The sequence below is a fragment of the Microdochium trichocladiopsis genome (assembly GCF_020744255.1).
Source record: "Microdochium trichocladiopsis strain MPI-CAGE-CH-0230 chromosome Unknown B0I36scaffold_6, whole genome shotgun sequence".
In the NCBI taxonomy this organism is placed as follows: domain Eukaryota; kingdom Fungi; phylum Ascomycota; class Sordariomycetes; order Xylariales; family Microdochiaceae; genus Microdochium; species Microdochium trichocladiopsis.
In genome coordinates, this window is record NW_025763549.1 from 1,109,848 (window position 1) to 1,128,871 (window position 19,024).

General features: G+C 56.1%; 6 protein-coding genes across 6 annotated transcripts; 4 read left to right on the forward strand and 2 right to left on the reverse strand.

Moving 5' to 3' along the window:
• Positions 1-344: 344 nt before the first annotated feature.
• On the forward strand, positions 345-1,509 carry B0I36DRAFT_410860 (uncharacterized protein; the record flags this gene model as incomplete). The annotated part of the gene is made up of 3 exons (XM_046161924.1): positions 345-652; positions 746-826; positions 1,230-1,509. The coding sequence occupies exons 1-3, from the start codon at positions 564-566 to the stop codon at positions 1,507-1,509; spliced, it is 450 nt and encodes a 149-aa protein (XP_046011423.1). The 5' UTR covers positions 345-563.
• Positions 1,510-7,154: 5,645 nt separating this feature from the next.
• B0I36DRAFT_325114 (uncharacterized protein) lies at positions 7,155-7,427 on the forward strand. Its single transcript, XM_046154197.1, has one exon. It carries the CDS (start codon positions 7,168-7,170, stop codon positions 7,357-7,359), a length of 192 nt encoding a protein of 63 aa, XP_046011424.1. The 5' UTR covers positions 7,155-7,167; the 3' UTR covers positions 7,360-7,427.
• Positions 7,428-9,367: 1,940 nt separating this feature from the next.
• On the forward strand, positions 9,368-10,246 carry B0I36DRAFT_245207 (uncharacterized protein; the record flags this gene model as incomplete). The annotated part of the gene is made up of 2 exons (XM_046150135.1): positions 9,368-9,827; positions 9,885-10,246. 2 exons carry the CDS (start codon positions 9,368-9,370, stop codon positions 10,244-10,246), a joined length of 822 nt encoding a protein of 273 aa, XP_046011425.1.
• A 1,242-nt stretch (positions 10,247-11,488) lies between these two features.
• Positions 11,489-14,172, forward strand: B0I36DRAFT_128765 (uncharacterized protein). The gene is made up of 2 exons (XM_046148167.1): positions 11,489-11,769; positions 11,830-14,172. The coding sequence occupies exons 1-2, from the start codon at positions 11,714-11,716 to the stop codon at positions 14,027-14,029; spliced, it is 2,256 nt and encodes a 751-aa protein (XP_046011426.1). The 5' UTR covers positions 11,489-11,713; the 3' UTR covers positions 14,030-14,172.
• A 1,057-nt stretch (positions 14,173-15,229) lies between these two features.
• Positions 15,230-16,860, reverse strand: B0I36DRAFT_325119 (uncharacterized protein). Its single transcript, XM_046154198.1, has one exon. It carries the CDS (start codon positions 16,744-16,746, stop codon positions 15,715-15,717), a length of 1,032 nt encoding a protein of 343 aa, XP_046011427.1. The 5' UTR covers positions 16,747-16,860; the 3' UTR covers positions 15,230-15,714.
• An 820-nt stretch (positions 16,861-17,680) lies between these two features.
• Positions 17,681-18,665, reverse strand: B0I36DRAFT_325121 (uncharacterized protein). Its single transcript, XM_046154199.1, has 2 exons — positions 17,889-18,665; positions 17,681-17,817 (listed from the first exon to the last, which is right to left on the reverse strand). The coding sequence occupies exon 1, from the start codon at positions 18,390-18,392 to the stop codon at positions 17,916-17,918; it is 477 nt and encodes a 158-aa protein (XP_046011428.1). The 5' UTR covers positions 18,393-18,665; the 3' UTR covers positions 17,681-17,817; positions 17,889-17,915.
• Positions 18,666-19,024: the final 359 nt, after the last annotated feature.

The following is a 19,024-nucleotide window of genomic DNA, read 5'->3' on the forward strand; positions in this document are numbered from 1 at the left end:
GTTCGAGCACATGTCGGAACAATTTGCTTCTGATCATGCGAGACAAAAGAATAAACAAAAAAAACAAAGGGATCGCCACATCATCATCTTCGTGCCGTGTGCTCGACCAAAAGTCTGATGGAGCGGCAGTGCTGGTGTCCTCGTTGAAGCTTGAGGGGCACGGCTCCCGCTCAACTACTTGGCGTAATTAGAGCTCTCTGCTGATCATGTCAAAACATCCTCACGCAAGGTTTTGCCAGAAGCAGAAGAAGAAGAAGGTTTTCCATGATCTGAGCGTTGTGCTTCCTTGCATGGGGAGGCGGCCAACCGGGTTTGAGCAGTGCTGTGCCCCGTGCCGTGCGCTAGTCGAGACCTGTGAGTGAGCCATGTTTGGGTCCCACGGGCGCGTGGGCTAGGGGTCCATGGCGCGATTCTTGCATGAGCACGGCAGGTGGGAGGAGGTTGATTCAAGCGTCTCGGCCCATGCACGCCGCTGACCTCACCCGGGAAGGAGGGGGGTCCTTTCATGGTTCACAGGAGGAACAAAATGATGCATGTGGTCTTGATGTGGTGGGGGGCAGTCAATGGATGGTGTCGCGAGGAGGATGTGTGTGTGTGTGTGTGTGTGTGTGTGTGTGCAGTGTGGGTGGGTTCAAAAGTTGACGGGTCGACGGTACGAGTTGCAGTAGCTTGGAACACGGGTGTGCACCAAGGGGCCGCCCGCTTGCGCGTTCAGCGTTCCAGCACCTGTAATTACTGTGTACAGCCCGCCCGGCAGTGCCCTGCAGGCAAGGCAAGGTCTCGAATTCTGGCAGCGGCCTGCTCACCTTGGCTCTCACCGTGGAAGGTGGTGGTTGGCAGGGCCTGCCGCGCACAAGAATAGATTAAAGGCACCCTCGATCAAACACAGAGTGGTCCGCCGGGCATGGGGCCTGGTCTGGTCTGAAGAGCATCAAGAGGCGGTTCCCGCGCCCGACGGCCCGGGCCTTTGAGGAGCCCCCGTTTAGCGGGTCGCGCCCTGCAGAGGGGCTAGTCTGGCAGATACATGCCGTAAGGTATTGTCTTTGTTGGCACGGGTGACAGTCGGTCAGTCACTAAGTCAGTTGATGGAGTGGAGGGGTCGAGGGGGTGTGGGCGGGGATGTTCCCTTGGAGAGATAAGGCCTCGTGGTATGGCCTGAGGTTGCATCGCAATTGTGCCCCGTGATGGAAATATAAGAACATCCGGCACAACGTCCTGTCCTCGTGCAGACCTGGCTCCCAGGCATCGCATCCTCACATTACCTACTTGTTCCCTGGCCTGGCCCAAGTCGATAATCAATTGCCCTCCAACCTGGCCTCTGCACCCAGCCACGCACGCGCATACTCTCCAGAGTTCCTTCTATCCCAGACATCATCTTCACAGCCGTGCGGTCGTTCAGCCAACATGGCTACCAGCACTAGCAGACCCCGCTTCGCCATGCAGCGCGTCCTCGCAATCATGATCCACATCAAGCTTGTCGTCCAGGCCGTAGCTACCATCGGCCGTTGAGTAGATGACGACAGAGTCACCATCCAAGGCGGGCTGCTGTCGCATCGCCTCGCTGCGCGCACATCTGTCTGGCCTGCTTCAGCAATTTGTGGCCCGGTCGCCTGCCTGCCCGACTCCGCATGCCGCGCCGTCCGTGGGTTCGTACGTAGTTTACCACCAAGGAGCTTCCTACGCAGCCGCCATGGCGGATCCAGCTCGCTGCCAACACTGCCGTCAGCAACGGCTACCTGAACATTACATGGGAGTTGCGGGACGCCGCCGCACAATCTATCAAGCACGATTCATGTCCTGCAAACAGATCTCATTTGTCGACAGACACGACTTAAAGCCAATACAACAGTAAAGGTATGGCGTCACTCACATTGCACGATATTGCTCGGGAGCAATGACGGTAGAGGAGGTAGATGTTCCACACCAGCGAGGTCGCCATGTTGCGGCATCACGGGCCTGCAAACACACAAAGTCTGACTGGCAAGGCCGATGTGGAATGCGGAGAAAGAGCCCGATTACGAGCGAAGGTATTTCAGAGTCGCTGCGCGAACACGCCCACCACCCCCATGGCTACAGCAGTCATACGAGGCATGGATTGATCGTGGTATCTTGGTCGCACATTGTAGAGAGGCGCGCGGGAAGGCTAACTGGAGGTTGTCTCCCAGCCGCGGGGCATGCCAGTACTGCACAGGAGTCCCGAGGACCTGGTCTCACACTTGGGAGCATGTCAGATTGGGCTACTCGGTGCAGGGAGCCAAGTTGAGCCACAACACAACTTAGACTTCTTTTTTATTCTATTTGTCATGACACGACGATACTGCTCATGGGTCAAGCTGAAGATTCGGCGGATAAAGATTAACATCTACTAGAGACAGTAATGAGGTTGTTGCGACCAATGTTTCTGCCGAATGCAATTGGTACAGGTAGCTACAGTTGAGAATACGATTTCCATGCAGAGGAACACTCCCTGGAGCTGTCTAGTTCTTCATGGTCTGAAATGAAGATGTCGCTCCTCTTTGAACCTTGTGCATCGGGCGGTCTCGAAGTGAATAGAACGACTGCCTCTCATAATCATGGTCAGTAATAGATCAGTTGCAAAATGGTATTTTAGCGCCACGATTTTATCAAGTGCGCCAGCCAGGTGTTCCGATTGTCGCCTTTCATAACACAAGAAGAGTTCGGCTGGGAACGGACCGAATTCGTTGGTTCCAGATATTACAAACTCCAAATGTACCACTCATGGTGAACCATGGCAGCCGAGTCCGATCAGGAGGAAAACACCCTGGATTGGAATTCAGTCTCAATTTCCGCTTGTCTTCCTCTGAAAAACATCAAGGTAGAACATTCGGATTGTGTTGCTCCTCGAGAAGAGGCGGCCAACGCAGATCAGCTATCATCACCAGTTGACAACTTTTATGGAAATGCGGAACTGACCATTACAAACTTTTTACCAAGATTCGTCGATTTCATCCTTCGCGGATAGGCTGACATTGCTATAGTTTACTGGTTGGCCAAACGGCAATCACTGCTTGTCGGAAATGTTGACGTCGAGACAATCCTGTTCTGCTAGTTGATGATAGCGACACGAGTGAACTGGCATATCTCACATCCAAATGTATTGAGATATGGGTGAGCAGGCGGCTTCCTTGCCCACACTACAACGCAGAAGGATTTTTATTTTGTGAAAGGCACACCCAATCCATATCGCATGTCTTTAACATCAAGATCTAGCATACACTAAATAATGCAAATGCCATATATCACATAAGACCAAATAACGGTCTGTATTCGAATTGGCTGTCCGGTGAGCTCTTTCTTGTAGATGATTAGAGTTTTCCTCATCTTGCCACATAGAGTACTGTCCTAGTCCAGCAGATCACACCGAAACGAGTTTGAAATATCTATTTCTACACTCTAATGTGGTGTTAATAATAATCCGTACTTATTTGGTGGCTATAAGGGGGGCGGCTACTAAATATTGTGATCGTCCTCCACAGCCACTTAGCCGAATGTGCTGTGGACAAATATACAACTCAATTACAAGAGAAAATGGTGAAACTTCATCTCGGGCTTCACTGTCTTGTTTCCGGACGCGAGAAACCAAGCTGCTGGCGTTCAGACAATCCCGAGAATACATCGAAGGCTTCAGACCATATGCGCCACAATGTCGAAAAGTCCCCGGGCCGCTGTGCATGTAGCTACACAATTAGTATCTCCATAGTGTGCGTCGTGAGTCACTCGCCTGGTCGAAAGGGTCATACCGAGAGGATATTTTCAACCAGATTTAAGAATACCATATTGGCACCTGTCGATCATGTACAACGTGAGGCATCACAGCAGGTAGAATAATCATCATGAAAAATGGACACACGTTGCGCCCAAGCCCCTGAGATCCTTACACCCTGCGTGTCCCTCTTTTGATCCCTCCTCTCCTTCTTGATTGTCCTTACAAGTCTCCCATTCTCCGCGGGCAGGGCTGGAGTGGAAGACTCTCTCTCTCCCATATCAGACTTGAGGTTGGGCTATCTGAGAATTTGTAACGGACAGTCGGCCGCTCTTCCCCATTTTGTTTGTCAAGAACCACACATTTTTAACGCGAATGCATCCATCATTCACGCTTCCCTCGTCTCGTGAACAGAACACAGCGTCGGGAATTGGGGCGAAACCTTTAGAAGTTGTCAAATTGCCCGAACCCCGACTCGGCTATCTCATCTCATCACACGAACATTCCTACTTTGCTTGGAATCTGGGGGCCTTCCATGATTTGAGCTACTAAAGCCAAGTACTGATTCCCTATCTGCTATCACTCTCTGGCCTGAAAGGAAGACTCGGTCATCTGCACAGATTGGTCCTGGAGTTTGTTTCCTCTCTGACTTGCAATTTCCCAGGCCCTCGGGTCGATCAATCACTTGTGCAGCGCTATCAGTGTTCGACGCTACATCTTCCGCGACGCTCGTGCAACGCCCCAACCGTGGACTGGTGACTAGATTTCATGGACGACAACGACCACCACCGGGGCATCGGCCACTGCCAAGTCACACACATAGCTGCAACGTATCGCATGGCCGCACTACACGACAACTAACAAGGTGCCAGTCCCGAAGGGGGGGGGGGCTCACATTCCGCCGCAGACAAACCCTCGCGGAACCAGCCGAGCAGCGGATGCTCCGGGTTTTCGCACCATTCGTGTAGACATGAAATCATGGCCGGCTGTTTGGCATGTCACGCCAGATTTCATGGCTTGGGGAAGAGGTATGTATGTGTTTCAGCCCTGATCCGGGCTATTTTTGGCACACGAGTAGCTTTCTCTCCAGACGATGACTTCCAGATTGTGCCATGTTGTATGCTCTGGTGCGCGCCACAGCACACTGCCATGGCATGCTGCTCTGTCCCTACAGGGCCACTCAGTGCCCAAGGGCGAGCAGGCTCATAACTGACACGAGAGGGCTGAAGCGATGCCGGATGCCGTGAGCTGCAGTCGTGACCTGAACTCAAGACGCGATACGAGAACAATCACTTATGCCGCGCACTTGGCGTACGTGACGCCCGCTCACCGGTGGTTCCAAGTGGCGTGTCTCAAAAAGTAGCCGATACGTGTCGACAGCCAAGCTTGGCCTGCATGCTCACACCAACAGCAAAATTCCCAACGAGTGCGGCTGTAGCCGTGATGAGTGCGTGCTGTTTCTGCTAGATGGTCAGCATCGATTGTTAGACCCAGCGCCCGCTGCCCGGAAACCCCTGCCGCTCTGACTCTGATCAGCGCAGTCCCGGACAATGAGCTGGCCAGGGGTGCAACGATGCGAATCCGGGCCGGCCGTTGAGCAATAACAATATGTATGCACACATGCAAGTGCACACACACATTGCGCCGTGGTGGGTGGGCTGCTGCGCCATGGCGCAATTTCCAGCCGTCGCTGCCGCCCGCTGGTGACAGGGCGTGGCGCCGCCGCAGCCCCTGGAGCCAACGCACGCCAAGCGCCATCAGGCAGCGGGAAGCGGTACCCAAACGGCGGGCCAGTGACGGCGCGCCGCCATGGCGCGTCCTCGTCTTCGCTGCCTGCCAGGACTCGAGGAGAGGGAGCATGATCGATGCTCATCCGAACATTGAGAAACATTCACTAACTGCATTGAAAAAAGCCTCGAGTAGTGAGTCACTGGGCTCCCCGCTGAACAGAGAAGTAGTCGAGCAGTGGTCGAGCTTGAAAGCCAAGCACGGCTTCGTGGCCCTTCTCATCGCTGAAATGGCCTTGGTCACATTGCTTGTTACCTTAAGGTACGCTTAGTTAGCATGATGCTGCGACCACGGGTCGCACGATCTGGAAACACACCTTTAAGAATCCTTGCCACTGCTCGCAGTCCAGACGAACACCGAACCTGCAGGGCCGGGATTGGACCCATACTCGCGTGGGGGAGCTTTCCTGCGATGCATCCAGGCCATCCATGCTGGACCCTCAGCATCTGAACGAAGCAGCGACTCGTGGTGGCGAAGCAGCTCGACCATGGCACGGTGGCTCTTGACACTGTAGACCGAACCTACAAGTGGTAAAATGTGGTCTGCCGAACTACACATCCTCACGGTCCCACATATGCAATGACTCTGACGCGCGTTCAAGCATGCGGAGGATCTCCCAATCAAGCCGGAACCGAGATTCTTGAGAGCTTCAAGCCCATGCGCGAAGCGTCAAGTTGATCCTTCCATCTGAACTTCTTTGGCTGCTGCTTCGCAAGAGGACCGCTTGTCGTGGCGGGACGAAGCCGTACAGGTGCGCGAGCTTGCTGCTTGGCAGCCTAATCTCAAATATCCCCTTGCTTCGACTGGCCTCTGGAACGAGTGGACTCGCTTGTTCGCCTGTACGTTGTACCTTTGACAGATGGAGTGGACCCAATGGGGCCAAGTCCAGGCCATCGCAAGACCAAATCAAGCTGTCCTTGCATCGACTGAACCGCCGTAAGCACACGAGCCTGACGTGGCTCATGGCTTGGCATAGCTCCATATCAGGTCGACGTACTTGGACAGGTTTGAAATGCCTTCAGGGACTGACCAGTGATGAAACGATTGCTGGCTTTGGGAGTCGCGATACTGAGAGTCCGTCGTCGTCCTCGATGATACCAATCTCTGATAGATACTCGGACGAGCACCAGCTTGTGGTTAAGTCCAAACCATGTTAAAAAGAAATATTGATACTAGGCGCGTTTCGGGGAATTAGATTGCGTCTCCCCTCCGCAGCCTCCCACCCGACGTTTGCTGCAGTCACCTCGTCGTGGCCTGTTGACTCAGTCGTTGATCCGCAGCTAAAGGGCTGTGATGATGCTTGAATGCATGGCATCGCACGTGTACGACCATCCTAGCTCGCCGGTCTGCTACGAGAAGAAAGCTGATAAGGCATGGACCAGGCAGACCAGATTTCCATGGTGGGGAGCTTCGAGACGGAGAATGAAGATTTTCTCTCGTATACAGATCATGACGAAGCAAAGTGATCAGTTGGGTAGTATCGCAAGAGCTTGCAGCTGTGGCTTTGTTGTCCGCGTCATGCTGGACACGACTTTTGGTTCAACAAAGTTGCACATCTTCGCCGCTTGCGTTGACAACGCCGGTCAACATCGCACCGGCAAACCTGGCTAGGCTGGAGATTATCGCATGCACATAAGGCGAGGTTGATACGACCGATGTGCATTGCGTCTTCTGGATCCCGGGGCCGAGCACATCGTTTGTGGAGGCTGCGGGTGGCCGCGCATCATTCCTTGCGGTTAGGCAATGGGGATCGACATCCACCGCATGTGGTTCAGAAGACTATCCGGGCATCGCGTTGGGAACAGACCACGTCGAGGTGGCAGATCAGGGTTACAGTATGCAGATAGGGGAAAGCCGCTGGTCCACGACGCGTCGCTGCTGTTCGTGTCCGCGAATGAGTAACGGCGGCCGCGATGACAAGCACGGGTGGCGGCGCAGAAACACACATGAGGATTGTCTGACGCAAATCGTGGATCAGACCGGAATCATGCTGGGCTGAGCACCCAGATAATAGGACAAGCTGACCTGCCGTGTGTGCGTTTCGAGCTGCAACAGGAAGAGTCCTTGTGCACAACTTTAAGCTTGAGAGGTTAATGCAGCGAGGTGGAGGAGTGCCCAGGTTGTGCAGCACTGCTTGCCCGAGTGGGTCATGTTCCTGATGATCATGATCTTGCGCACTGTGCTGCAGCACAAAGTAGGCACTGTCTGCACAAGGTCCCTTGCGCCCCGAACGGCAAATAGACGCACGCACGCCGACTTGATTGCCCAGGAACACTCTCTTCATCTATTCGAGGATATTGGCATGCCTCGGTGGGCTCTGCCCTGGGAGTGCCGTCGTTGCTGGACTGTAGTACAGAGGCGCAGAGAGCGGTCACGCCGAGTGTTTGTCCAGATGGATGTCGGGGGCAGGTTGCATGACCGCAGAGCCGCCAGTCTCGGTTTGTGGCACTCAACCCAACTGTGGAATCCCCATCCATGGACCCGTCCGTTGCACAGCTGCCCTGGAAGGCCCAGAGTCTGCGGGCCAATGCCCAGCACTGCAGGTTTTATGCACGTTGCATCAACAACAAAGAGCACAAAGGGAGCCGCTGGGTGCGTGCATCACAAGCTGCAGGCATGCAAATCCAACCACGACGCCGCCAGGCACTGTGAGGGCCCCACCCTTGGCATCTCTTTCTCCTGGCGCGAGTGATGAGGCCCCACCCACCCACCTGCCGGTCCCCTCGGCACAGGCACACGCCGCTTCTGACTGGCTGGGCACCCGCAAGAGCCACCGCAGATGCTGGCGGCGTGCTTCCGGGTAGGCCTCGTCGGGGGCCAACCACGCGGTGGCGGCGGTCCTGGTTCCTGCGTCTGGGCCAACAAGTTTTCGCCGGGCCAGGGGCTCCCCTGTTGACGCGTGCCCGGCCAAGCACAACTCGAAACCGATCAGCACACCCCCTCTCTCGCCAGGACTGGCGCACAGATTGAGCAGCAATGCACCATCGCCCGGCCACCAGCTCACGAGCAGGCGGCGCAGCCTGACCAGCCAGCTGTCGCGCGAGCAACGGCCGGCCGGCAAGGTCCCTGAAGGGTATCTCGGCCAGCGGTGCGCCGCAGACAGGGTACGGGCCGGGTACGCTTGGGCTGGGCACTCACTGCCTAGACTCAACTCGACACACCCCCCTTGGCCTCCTGCCGGGCCCCTTGATGGTCCTGCCTGCATGCCCTGCCTGGCTCCACTTGCTCGTCGAGGGCCCTGGCCGTCATGCCTCCTGGCTGTCCGTCCACCCAGTCCTCGCTCCTCTCCTCTCCCCTCTCCCCATCTCCTCTTGAAACCTCCCAGCCCGAGCAGTACCCATCTCTCCCTCAGCTGGCTGTCCACTCCTTCCACCGTCCCTCGTTATCCATCCAACTCGAAAGTCTTTCGTCATTTCATCGTCTTGTTGTCCAGCGCTCCCTGTATTCTCATACCCACGCCTTGCTCTTGCTAGCTCACTTCTCAACAACAACAACAACAACGACTTCGACGACAGCCGCTCGAACGGTGCCCCTTGGCCTCAACTGCTTGGCTCGAATCAACAACACTTCGCTCAATCAACTAGTCGCTCCAACTTGGCTCGCCCTACCGACCGCTTGATTGCCTCAGTCGGTAGACTTCTCGAGTCTGGACCAGACCTGTATTATCAAGACAGGTGTACCTATCGACCGCTGTGCCAGTCTGCGGCACTTCGCTCGACCACTGTCGCATCCGCCTCCTCAGGCTCACACTCAAACCGGGCCTGCAGAGCACTCATCTGCTCCCTGGACCGATCCTGCTCAGCAATCTTCTTTGAACCTATCCGATCCTGATCGGGCATCAGATCTACCAGCAAGATGCTCCGCCAACTAGCTATTGCTGCCATTCTGGCCTGCAACCCGTTGCTTGCCTCTGCTGCACTAGGCGTCCAGCAACCCATCAAGCCCCCAACCCTGGGCACAGACACCGTACACGGCTGCTACTCGAGCAAAGGCTCGCTGGATAATGGCAGACCTGTGGACTTCAACAGTCAGGGCGAGTGCAACAAGGTCTGTCGGGACCAGCTGAAGAAGGCCGTGGCCGCGACCTATTCAGGCACATGCTACTGTGGCGACGAGTATCCGCCTTCCTCATCAATAGTCGCCCCGGCCAAATGCAACGAGCCCTGCCCCGGATACGACCAGCATGCCTGTGGTGGACTGGGGACCTTCACGGTCTACAACACGGGATTCAGGGTCAGCGTTGGTGAATCTGAGCCTGACACAACTTCAAGCGCTCCCGTCAGCTCGGGGACAACCCCCCCTGCTGCCTCAAGCAGTAAGTAAACGCCCTGCGGCAGTCCTTGGCTCAACGATGATACTAACACCTAGCCAGGCACTGCTGCCCCATCTGCTCAGCCAGTTACAGACGACAACTCTAGTAGTGGCCCGCCCACGGTCGCTATTGCGGTAGGCGTCGTCGTCGGCATTCTTGCCATCACCGGTGTTGCTGGCGGTGTATTCTTCTTCATGCGCCGCAAGCGTAACAACGAGATCGAGGAGGAACACCGCCGCAATGCTGCCGTCAATGCCTTCATCAACGGTGGCAAGCCGCCCGGAAGCAGCGATGGCCTTTCCATGTCCGACTCACGGCTGGACCCGGTCATTGCCAACCGCCGCATGAGCGATGGCAGCATCGCAGACAACCAAGACTACTCGCGTCGTATCCTGAGGGTAGGCATATTATTCCACTTGTAACACCAGTCACGAGCCTTGACTGACAATTTCTCCAGGTCACCAACGCATAAGCAACGATTGCGTTGCACATTCTCATGACGAACGAGTTTCTCGCTTGTTTCCTTTGCTTCTCATCGGCATCGACGGCGTTCACTGGGTTTTGCTCTTATTAGGAGGTTCGACTCGACCGAACGACCTCGGGCGTTGCAATTATTGTCCCGGTGTTACGGACTAGCAACAAAACTTTTTGGAATTTCGGCTCGATTATCAGGCGAATATGCCCGACATCTCCGCGACGCTGCTGCTCAGTGCTATCCCGGCCTCTCCTTTTGATACATTAGACATTTGGTGGTCGGATCTGGAATGAAGTGGCGACACCCGTTCAGCCTGGTCTTGGTACATATCATCCATGACGTAGGCTTGGATATTATATCTTTCTATACAGGATAAATATACGACTCATTTCGACTTCGAGACCGCTTCTATATAATGCACCGCAACTTACAAGGGCCTTTTGGAGAAGATGATGAGAGGGCTGCTTTCTGTATTGAACTAATATCACCCTGAATTGTTTGGGCTGGGTCTTAAGCTGTTTGTTGGTGATATTCTTGTTCAGCTTATAGCGTGCGTTGCCATTGCGAATATTTACCCCAGTATTCTGAAATCCACTTTGTTCTACTCGTGATTAGTGGTTGGGTAATGCTACCCATGTTCGTCATGATCCAGCTCATGTGGTGTTGGGCATCTCACATGACACGCTGCGCACCCGCATCGAAATTGTGTGCTCGTTTGGGTCGACACAGCCTTATGAGGCGGACTGAAACGTGACGACTCGGCCTCTTGGGCTTCTCCTTACCATTGCGTGGTAGTTCTGGGTCTTTGGGCTCAAGATTTGTAGTACTGGTGGCGTGGCCGTTCGCGCAAGGAGGAGCTGTTTGCGCTGGTCCCCAGCTCATGACACACACAGGGCATCCACATAAAAGACAGCTCACGCTGCTCGCCAGCATGGGCACAGATAGGCACCTCATGAGATCAATTATGCACCGCGGATGATGGCCATGCAGTCCTCCCGCGTGTCTCCTTGTGCTTTCACCACGATCCCGCGATGAGCGAGCGATTTGCCCATGGGGACGCTGCGAGCGCTCCACATCGCACCGTGAAGCAGCAGCCCTGGAGCCAGAGGCGCGTGCTCCTCGGACCCACCTATTTTTCGACTGGCTACTGCAGCGCAGAAGCTCTGGAGCACGGGCACGTCAACAAGCTCCCAAACATTGACGTCTTCACGACACCAGCACACCTCACATATTGCTGCTTGTGCTCGACCACGACTTTGTCCCGAGTAACATGCGACTCGACTAAAATCTGCGACACGTATCGCGAACGCCGCCTGATCTCAGCACTGCGGTCACTTGCCGTGCGATCTGTTTGAGGGCCCAGAGTCATCAACATAGCCAGCAACAGCGTTCCAGCGTTGCCCAGCCCGCCGACATGGTCGCGACCTCGCAGCCGCGCGTCCGGCGGACGGCGCATAATACGCAATACACGTGGGTGGCGCGCCTCTAGCTTTCGGCGCCAACCTCACTGACCACTCTCCCGCGATGCAGATATAACCTCTTGCGCCGCGTCAACGCTGTCCAGACCTATCCAGTACTCTCCCCGCAAGGCGCCACGATATTCCTATACGCACACGAAGACGGCGTCACAATCGTATGGCGAGGCGGGCGGCGGTTCAAGGCCGAGGTGGAGGAGGCAGCCGCCCATGGCCGCGGCGCCAGCAAGCAGAACGGCAACCCGCCACAGGACGCGGTCATGATTCTCGATAGTGATGAAGAGGACGAAGCACCGAATGGCAAGAGCAGCGATACATTTGTCGACAGGCCGCAGTTTGAGGAGGTGCTCGACGAAGACGCGCCATACCAAGAGATCACGCAGACTCTCGACCTGTCGCTCGGCACGGCTGTGCACCATATTGCGACCCTGCCGATGAGGCCGTGCACCGCGGAGGGCGCGGCGTGGGGCGGCACCAGCATTCTTAAGGAGAAGATCGTGTTTGCAGTATCGTCCGCTAGTCGCGAGGTGTTTCTCATCACACTCCCCCTGGTACCACCCTCACCGCTGAGCAAGGCCCGGAAGGAGTTTCAGGAGGACCTTCTCGCCGGCAAGGCTGGCAATGGCAAATGGGGAGAGACGGTCACTCTGCTCAACGGGCAGGAGAGAGCCAGCCAGGGCCTGGCCTTGAATCTGGTGCAGATCTCGGCGTCGTCTGAACGTAGCAAGTCCACCGACAGATCGCAATCGACAGCCCAATCTGGTCCGCGGGTTGTAGTTGCTGCCCACACCAAGGAGGCAGTCGGGACACTACGGCTGTGGGACGTTCCTCTTGAAGGTGCCAACGGGTCCAGAGTCGACCCTTTCCAGGTTGAATACCTGCCGCGCCCACTGACGTCAGTCTCATTCAGCCCATCACAACACTCGCAGCTGTTGTGCAACTTTTCGCCAGACGCGGTCAGAATCTACGACTACGCACAAGCCTCGATGCCGCCAGATGATCTTTCTGAAGGTCCATTTCCCTCACAAGGCTCCTGGCTCATCTCTCTCTACCCGCCTTTCATACGGCCGACTTCGTCCAGGAAACCCATTTTGGCTGCCGAGTGGATCTGCCATGGTGGTGCCATTTTTGTCCTTCTCGCCGATGGCCAGTGGGGTATTTGGGACGTGAATGGCCACTCGCCACAGGGTGGTAACCTGGTTGGCAAGACTGGGTCTGGAATCAAGGGGGATGCCCTGACAGAGTTCAGCGTCACTGGCTACGTTGAAGGCACAAGTCCATTGCGAAACCCCGGCGCTCAAAGGACATCTGCTGGCACTTCCGAGTTTGTGCCCATGACACCACACACGCGCCGCGAGGCTCTGAATACAGCATATGGCCCGGAGCGCCTGGTCACGGTCAAGGGAGGTGTCTCTGTCATTCCCTTACCCAGCAGCACCACCACTTCATCAGACGAGAGCATTGTCTTGTGGATCGGCGGATCGGAGAATGTCTTCGCGATTCCGGGGGTCTTGAAGTTTTGGGAAGCCCAATACCGCAAAGGCTCTTCGGCGGGTGGGAATCTCTTTGGTGGCGCGCAGCCGACGCGGATGCTGCGCCTGACCGACCTCGGCGCCGGACTCATGGGCGAACGCTGCACGGGAGTGACGGGCCTGGTACGGTCCATCAAGACGGGCGGGCTGAGCGCGACAGGCAACGAGGGCTTGCCCGTCGAAGTCCTCGTCCAGGGTGAGAGCCGGTTGGTCATCGTGCAAGAGAGCGAGTCGCTGGTTGGCACCAAGATTGGCGGTGTTGTGGCACGCAGAGCCCGGGCGAGCCTGAAGGCCCGTGACAACAGCGCCATTGTCGTCTATCCGCGTCCAGCTCAGCCCAACAGTATCGAGTACAACCTGTCCTCGAAGCCTAGGAGCGCCTTCTCACGGGGCAGAATGGGAGGACTATTTGACAAGCCGATCGAGGCGTCGGCGACGGCACCAGCCACCAAGAACGGGATGTCAGGTGTCAGCAGCGGCCTTGCGACGTCTCAGACGCCAAGCAAGCGCGGTGCTGGCGGCTTCTCGTCGCTCCTGGGCGATCTCGACGCTGCCGCCGATAACCAGGGCGGCAATGATGACGACGAAGACGTGCTCGACGAGGGCGCAATGGAGCGCGATCTGGAGCTCGAGATGCTCGACATCATGGAGATTGACAAGGAGCTGGACGCTCTCGCGGTGGACAGTGTCCGCGGCCGGAAGCGGGTGTTGTTCGATGCGTAGGCCGCGCCCTTCTGGGGAGGGAGGCGTACCGAGATCATAAAAGTGGGAAACATGTCTACAGTATAATACCAGGCCGGATCTACCAGCGGATATTCCGGAGAGTCCAGGACCCCGGGGCCCTGAATCCGGGACTTACAGGAGGAAATGATTGAACGAGGTGTGCGATCGGGCACACTTGAGTCCGCGTGACTGAGGCTACCGTTCTGACTTGTCCCCTTTTTTTCATGTTTCGGAAGCACAATGGTCTATCGTTGTGACAATGCATGCCCTATCACAATTCGTCATTTATCGTGACTTCCGCGCGGCAAAGGTGGAGCGCAAGGCGAGACCCATCCTTGACGCCTCCGTAATCCGCGCGGTATATTGATCGATCGCGACACTCAGGCGGCGGCCCGCACAGCCAGCCTGCCCATCATCATCACCTGGAGATCTTCTTTTTGGTGACTGCTGGCTGGCTGACTGCTGCTGCTGCTGCTGCTGCTGATGTTGCGATTCGCCGGACCCATCCCAAACCACGATGAATTGACTATTTGCCTCCCCTGACCTCGGTTCCCTTTTTCGTTTCCCGCTTTTTGTTTTCTTTTCTGGACCTTTTGTTCTTTTCTTTCCTTGTTCGTTCCTGCCACTGTGTGGTGGCGGACTGGGAGGGCGAAAGGAGAAAAACAAGGGAGGATGGAGAAGATATAAACGGTGGGAGAGGAACTCGACAAGGGACATTCTCGGTGAGGTCTGGGTGGTCGTTGGGTTCGGTACATTTTGAGTTTTTCTTTGTTTCTCGTTCGTTTCGGCGGCTGTTTTTTCTTGTGTGGCGTATGCTTGGACGGAGCGAGGGATGTTCCATCTTTTATGGTCTTATGAAACGGCCGAGACCGGGTGAACGACAAACTTGAAAGAATGTCACATGGCTGCGCTCACATCTCGTCCGGGAACTGTGCACCCTACGTCTTCGAGAGTTGGTATGGCGAGGACTTGCTTCCGTGCCGTGTATGATCTCTACTATGACTTCGAGACCCTGCTTTTCTGACAGTATCGAGCTCCTCGGAATCACGACCTTGCCGGGCCCTCAACGCTTCCAGTGTCCTTTCACCCCGGAAAGGGCTCCCACGCCATTATAATTTCGCAGACTTTATCTTTCCCTTTAGGGCACTTTCAGCACCACTCCCTTGTCCTCCTCCTCCTCCTCCTCCTCCTCCTTCCTCTTTGTCCTGCTGCTCCATCTCCCATCTCCATCTCCCTTTCCACCAAGCCCCACGGAAATTAGCCAAAAACACCTTGAACGCGGGATCCGCGTACGCGGCGGCCTTCTCGCCCCGATGCCCTGCGCACTCACCGACGGCCAAACCTTCTGCGGTCTAGCCATCAAGCAGGTCTGTGTAATACTACCGATAATGAGGGCCACGGAAGAGACAAAAGAGAAAGGGGCATAAAGACCGTGGCGTCCGGAAACATTTGAACGAAACGCCTGTTAGCTTCTCAGCTATAAATTTCCTATATAGTAAAGAGAACTGTTTCATCGATTGATCATTTGCATGCACTCTCCCCATGCTTGGCTGTTTCTTCAGGCTTTGTGCATGTGTCGCCGTCAGGTGCGCAGACACCATTGCTGATTACCGACAGCGTGTAATGTCAGCCCAAAAAGCCGGCAGCCATCCGCGCGAAGTGTTCGTCCCGAAACCATCGCCCGTTCATACTGACTCTCCTCTTCTCTCCCTGCCCCACGCCCCTAGCCCATCTTGAAGGTCTGCGGCAATCTTTGCCCCCAGAGTAGCGCCGGTCCCGGTCCGGCCGGCGGCTGCATGCTCAAAGAAGCTGACTCGCTCCGTCCACCAGTCGAGCCAGTCCTCTGCCCTCGCAGCGGCAGAAGCAGAGCCAGAGTGATTCTCATCACCGACTGAAAGCCCTTTGGGAGGAGGCAGACAGAGGTCGGCAAGCCCGGCGCTGACGTCGATGACGTCCGGCCGCTCCTCGTTGTGCCAGAACACGGTGGCCCCGCAGGTCGGGCAGAACTCGCGGAAGACGCCTGCCTGGGAGTTATAGGTCTTCAGCACTGCTGTCGTCGGGTTCGCTGCTTGCTGGAGGACGCTCTCGTTGCGGTTCTCGTTGTTCTCCTGGCCGCCGCCTTGCCTGCCGCGCTGCATGTCTTCGCCGCCGCCGGGCAGGCTGGAGAAGTCTAGCGGGAATAGGATCCTGCGGTCGTGATCTCCGCGTCCTCTCTGTCGAGCGACTACGAAGATGTTGCTCCGCGGCACGAATGCCCACGTCTGGATCTCGAAGCCGCAGCCCAGCCGGCAGGAGCGGCATGTGCATGTTCCCGCGAGGTATCTCTTCTTGCTCCCGTCAGTCGTCGATAAGTCGGAACTGCCACCCCCCTTAGTTGTTTTGGCTGCCATCTCGTCCTCCTCCTCCTCGGCGAGAGAGGGACGGATCCACCACTTCTCGTCTGACCTGTTCTGCAGAAAATCTCGCGAGGTGGAGTGGTACGGATACACGCAGTCCGAGTGCGGCGACCAGGGCAGCGTGCTCGATGCGTCTGGCCGCGTCATGACGAGCGAGACGCGCCGGCACAGGCAGTGCAGGTTCAGCACGTCTCTGCTGTCGACTGTGTCTCCGCTGTCGGCAAGGGTGTACTGGAAGTCATGCTGATCTGGTACTATTGACTGAGAGCTCGTGTCGGCCGTGGCGGGAATTGTATCTTCGAGGACCTCCGGCTGCAACATCCCATGTTGGGCCTGTGGCGAGGAGGAGGAGGAGGAGGAGGATGATGAAACAGTCCAGTGCTGTCGCTGCGCCGCTGGTGCAGAAACAAGGTGAGTGCTTCGGCCGGGTTTGGCACCTCGCAGGAGGGCTGATGCTAACCCGCCGTCCTTTGCATCATGTGCGTTAAAGTGCTGGAAGACAAGGGCAGTCGTGCCTGTCTCGTCTCTCAAGGAGCCGTGGTCCTCATCCCGCCGCTCTTGCTCGTCATGTTCCTGCACCTCGCCACCATCATCTTCGTCTCCGACAAGGCAGCCCGTGGCGACCGCCCAGCTTACTCGTCCATTTGCCGAGCGTTGCTGTTGTCGAGCGAAGACGTGGCTTCCGCAACTTCCGCAGAACCACCGCTGGGTCCCAGCGTTGCTCGACGTCAAGCTGGCTGTGCTATCTTCCAGGCCGTGCGCCGGAGCCGATGAGCTGTTGTTTTTGTTGTCGTCGTCGTCGTATTCGACGAGCCCGTTTAGAGAGGCGGGCGGGCCAGCAATCTCGAGGTACGTGGTGCACAGCACGCCAGAGACGTGTCTGCACGCGTAGCAATGGCATATCGATATCTCCAGCGGCGCATCTGCAGCGGCCGAGGTCGGCAGGCTGATGGTCTGCGCTGCAGTGCCGCAGTGGCATGTTATACGCATGCGTGAGCTGTGAGGCCTGGGTTTTACTGGCGTTCCCGTCATCATCCTTGCCTCGATGGGTCCGAGGAAAGTACGCGATCGTAAATGTCTAGTTCTCGTGGGGACCGCGGTGGTACTGAAATGGGAAATGGAGGAGCACAAGTGCGGGGTTCGGAGATCATGCAGTCTTCTGGTCTCCCATTTGGGGGAAGTGTGTACGTATCTACCCTAGGGTACTCCGGAGTGAGCGAATTGCCTTGACAGGAGGCTGATACCACAAAGTCGCTGCAGGTGCCCCTGTTCCGAAACCATGGAAGCGGGCTGGGACTTGATGCACGCATACACCTATACCATCTTGGATGATCGCAGCGAGTCGTGGCGGACAGTGAGAACCGTAATCAACCCTCTGGACATCAAGGCAAGGTATGTTTCCGTAGGCATAGTTCTGTTATACGACCTCCAAGATGCTACGCTGATGCTCACTCCTGCTCGAGTTTCGTCCCTTCTCCATGTTCCGCCCCCTACCACTTGACAAAGTTCCACGACAAGTACTTACTCAATGTCGACTGGCACACGCTGTCAAAAAGCGCCGCCTTGTGGCCATTGTCAACGCAATCGCCGTTCGGATAGGCATACGCTAGCACCGAAGACCTCAAGATATCAGCAGGAGAATCGCAACCTACACGGTCACCTATCATATACGCACCGGTAGCGTTCAAATCGTCCGTCGCATAGTGCGCCACGGCCTTGAGCCCATCCCAGCCGCCGGCCTGGCTGAATTTGAGACACTCGCCGCTGATCGCCTGCGAGCGGTAGCCCAAGACAATGTTGCTGTAGTCGTCGGACCCTTGGCCGGGGCGACACTTGGGGGCGTCTGCGTAGGTCTTGAAGATGACCAGGATATTGTCCTGGCGCGTGTCGATCTCGTTGCTAGTGGGTAAAGCCATGCCCCCAGCAGCGAGCAGAGGGACCAAGGTGAAGATCGCGGCAGAGCGCATCGTGGGTGCCGCTTAGTCGGTTTGTGGTGGTGATAGATTGTTGTTTTGGCTGGTTGCACTTCGAGGTCAGGTGACAATGGCTGCCTTGTTTCTGATGGACCTTAAAAGTTGCTTGCAAAAAGATGAAGTGGTCTTGAGCGAGACTTTATAGGTCACTCGGTGTCTATGTGCTTTTTCGTATTTCGCCATGTCGTTCAATTTGGTGGTGACAGCATAGTCGCTCACGCACACTGAGTTGTGGACCGGGATATCACTAATCTAACCATTATGCAGGAACATATTGATCCGTCATTGCCCAACCTCGTAAAGACCGTATCTCCCAGTAGTGAACACGAGAGAACACTAGTCAGCTGAGAAGAGGAGACTGGCACCAGCACTTGCGGAAGGTCCTGGGTGTTGAACCAATTGAAAACTGGTCTCGAGGCAGGTGAAGCGTCACTCAACCACGCGGCCATCTGAAATATTACCTGAGGCTCGTCCTCTGTTGCACAACACCAAGGCACGTAAGATGATGAATTCTTGCTCTTCATCCTGTGCTCTGAAAACTGCGGCAAATGGTGGACACTGTCAACACGAGGTTTTTATGTCTGTAGGTAACATCGGCACACGCGAAACAATCGCTCTTATTGGCA

Coding starts and splice junctions, on each gene's coding strand:
- B0I36DRAFT_325114 (XM_046154197.1), top strand. CDS start 7,168: ATGTGCATTGCGTCTTCTGGATCCCGGGGCCGAGCACATCGTTTGTGG.
- B0I36DRAFT_325121 (XM_046154199.1), bottom strand. CDS start 18,392: ATGCGCTCTGCCGCGATCTTCACCTTGGTCCCTCTGCTCGCTGCTGGG.
- B0I36DRAFT_128765 (XM_046148167.1), top strand. CDS start 11,714: ATGGTCGCGACCTCGCAGCCGCGCGTCCGGCGGACGGCGCATAATACG. Junction 11,770..11,829: donor GCGCATAATACGCAATACAC/GTGGGTGGCGCG, acceptor CCCGCGATGCAG/ATATAACCTCTTGCGCCGCG.
- B0I36DRAFT_325119 (XM_046154198.1), bottom strand. CDS start 16,746: ATGTTGCAGCCGGAGGTCCTCGAAGATACAATTCCCGCCACGGCCGAC.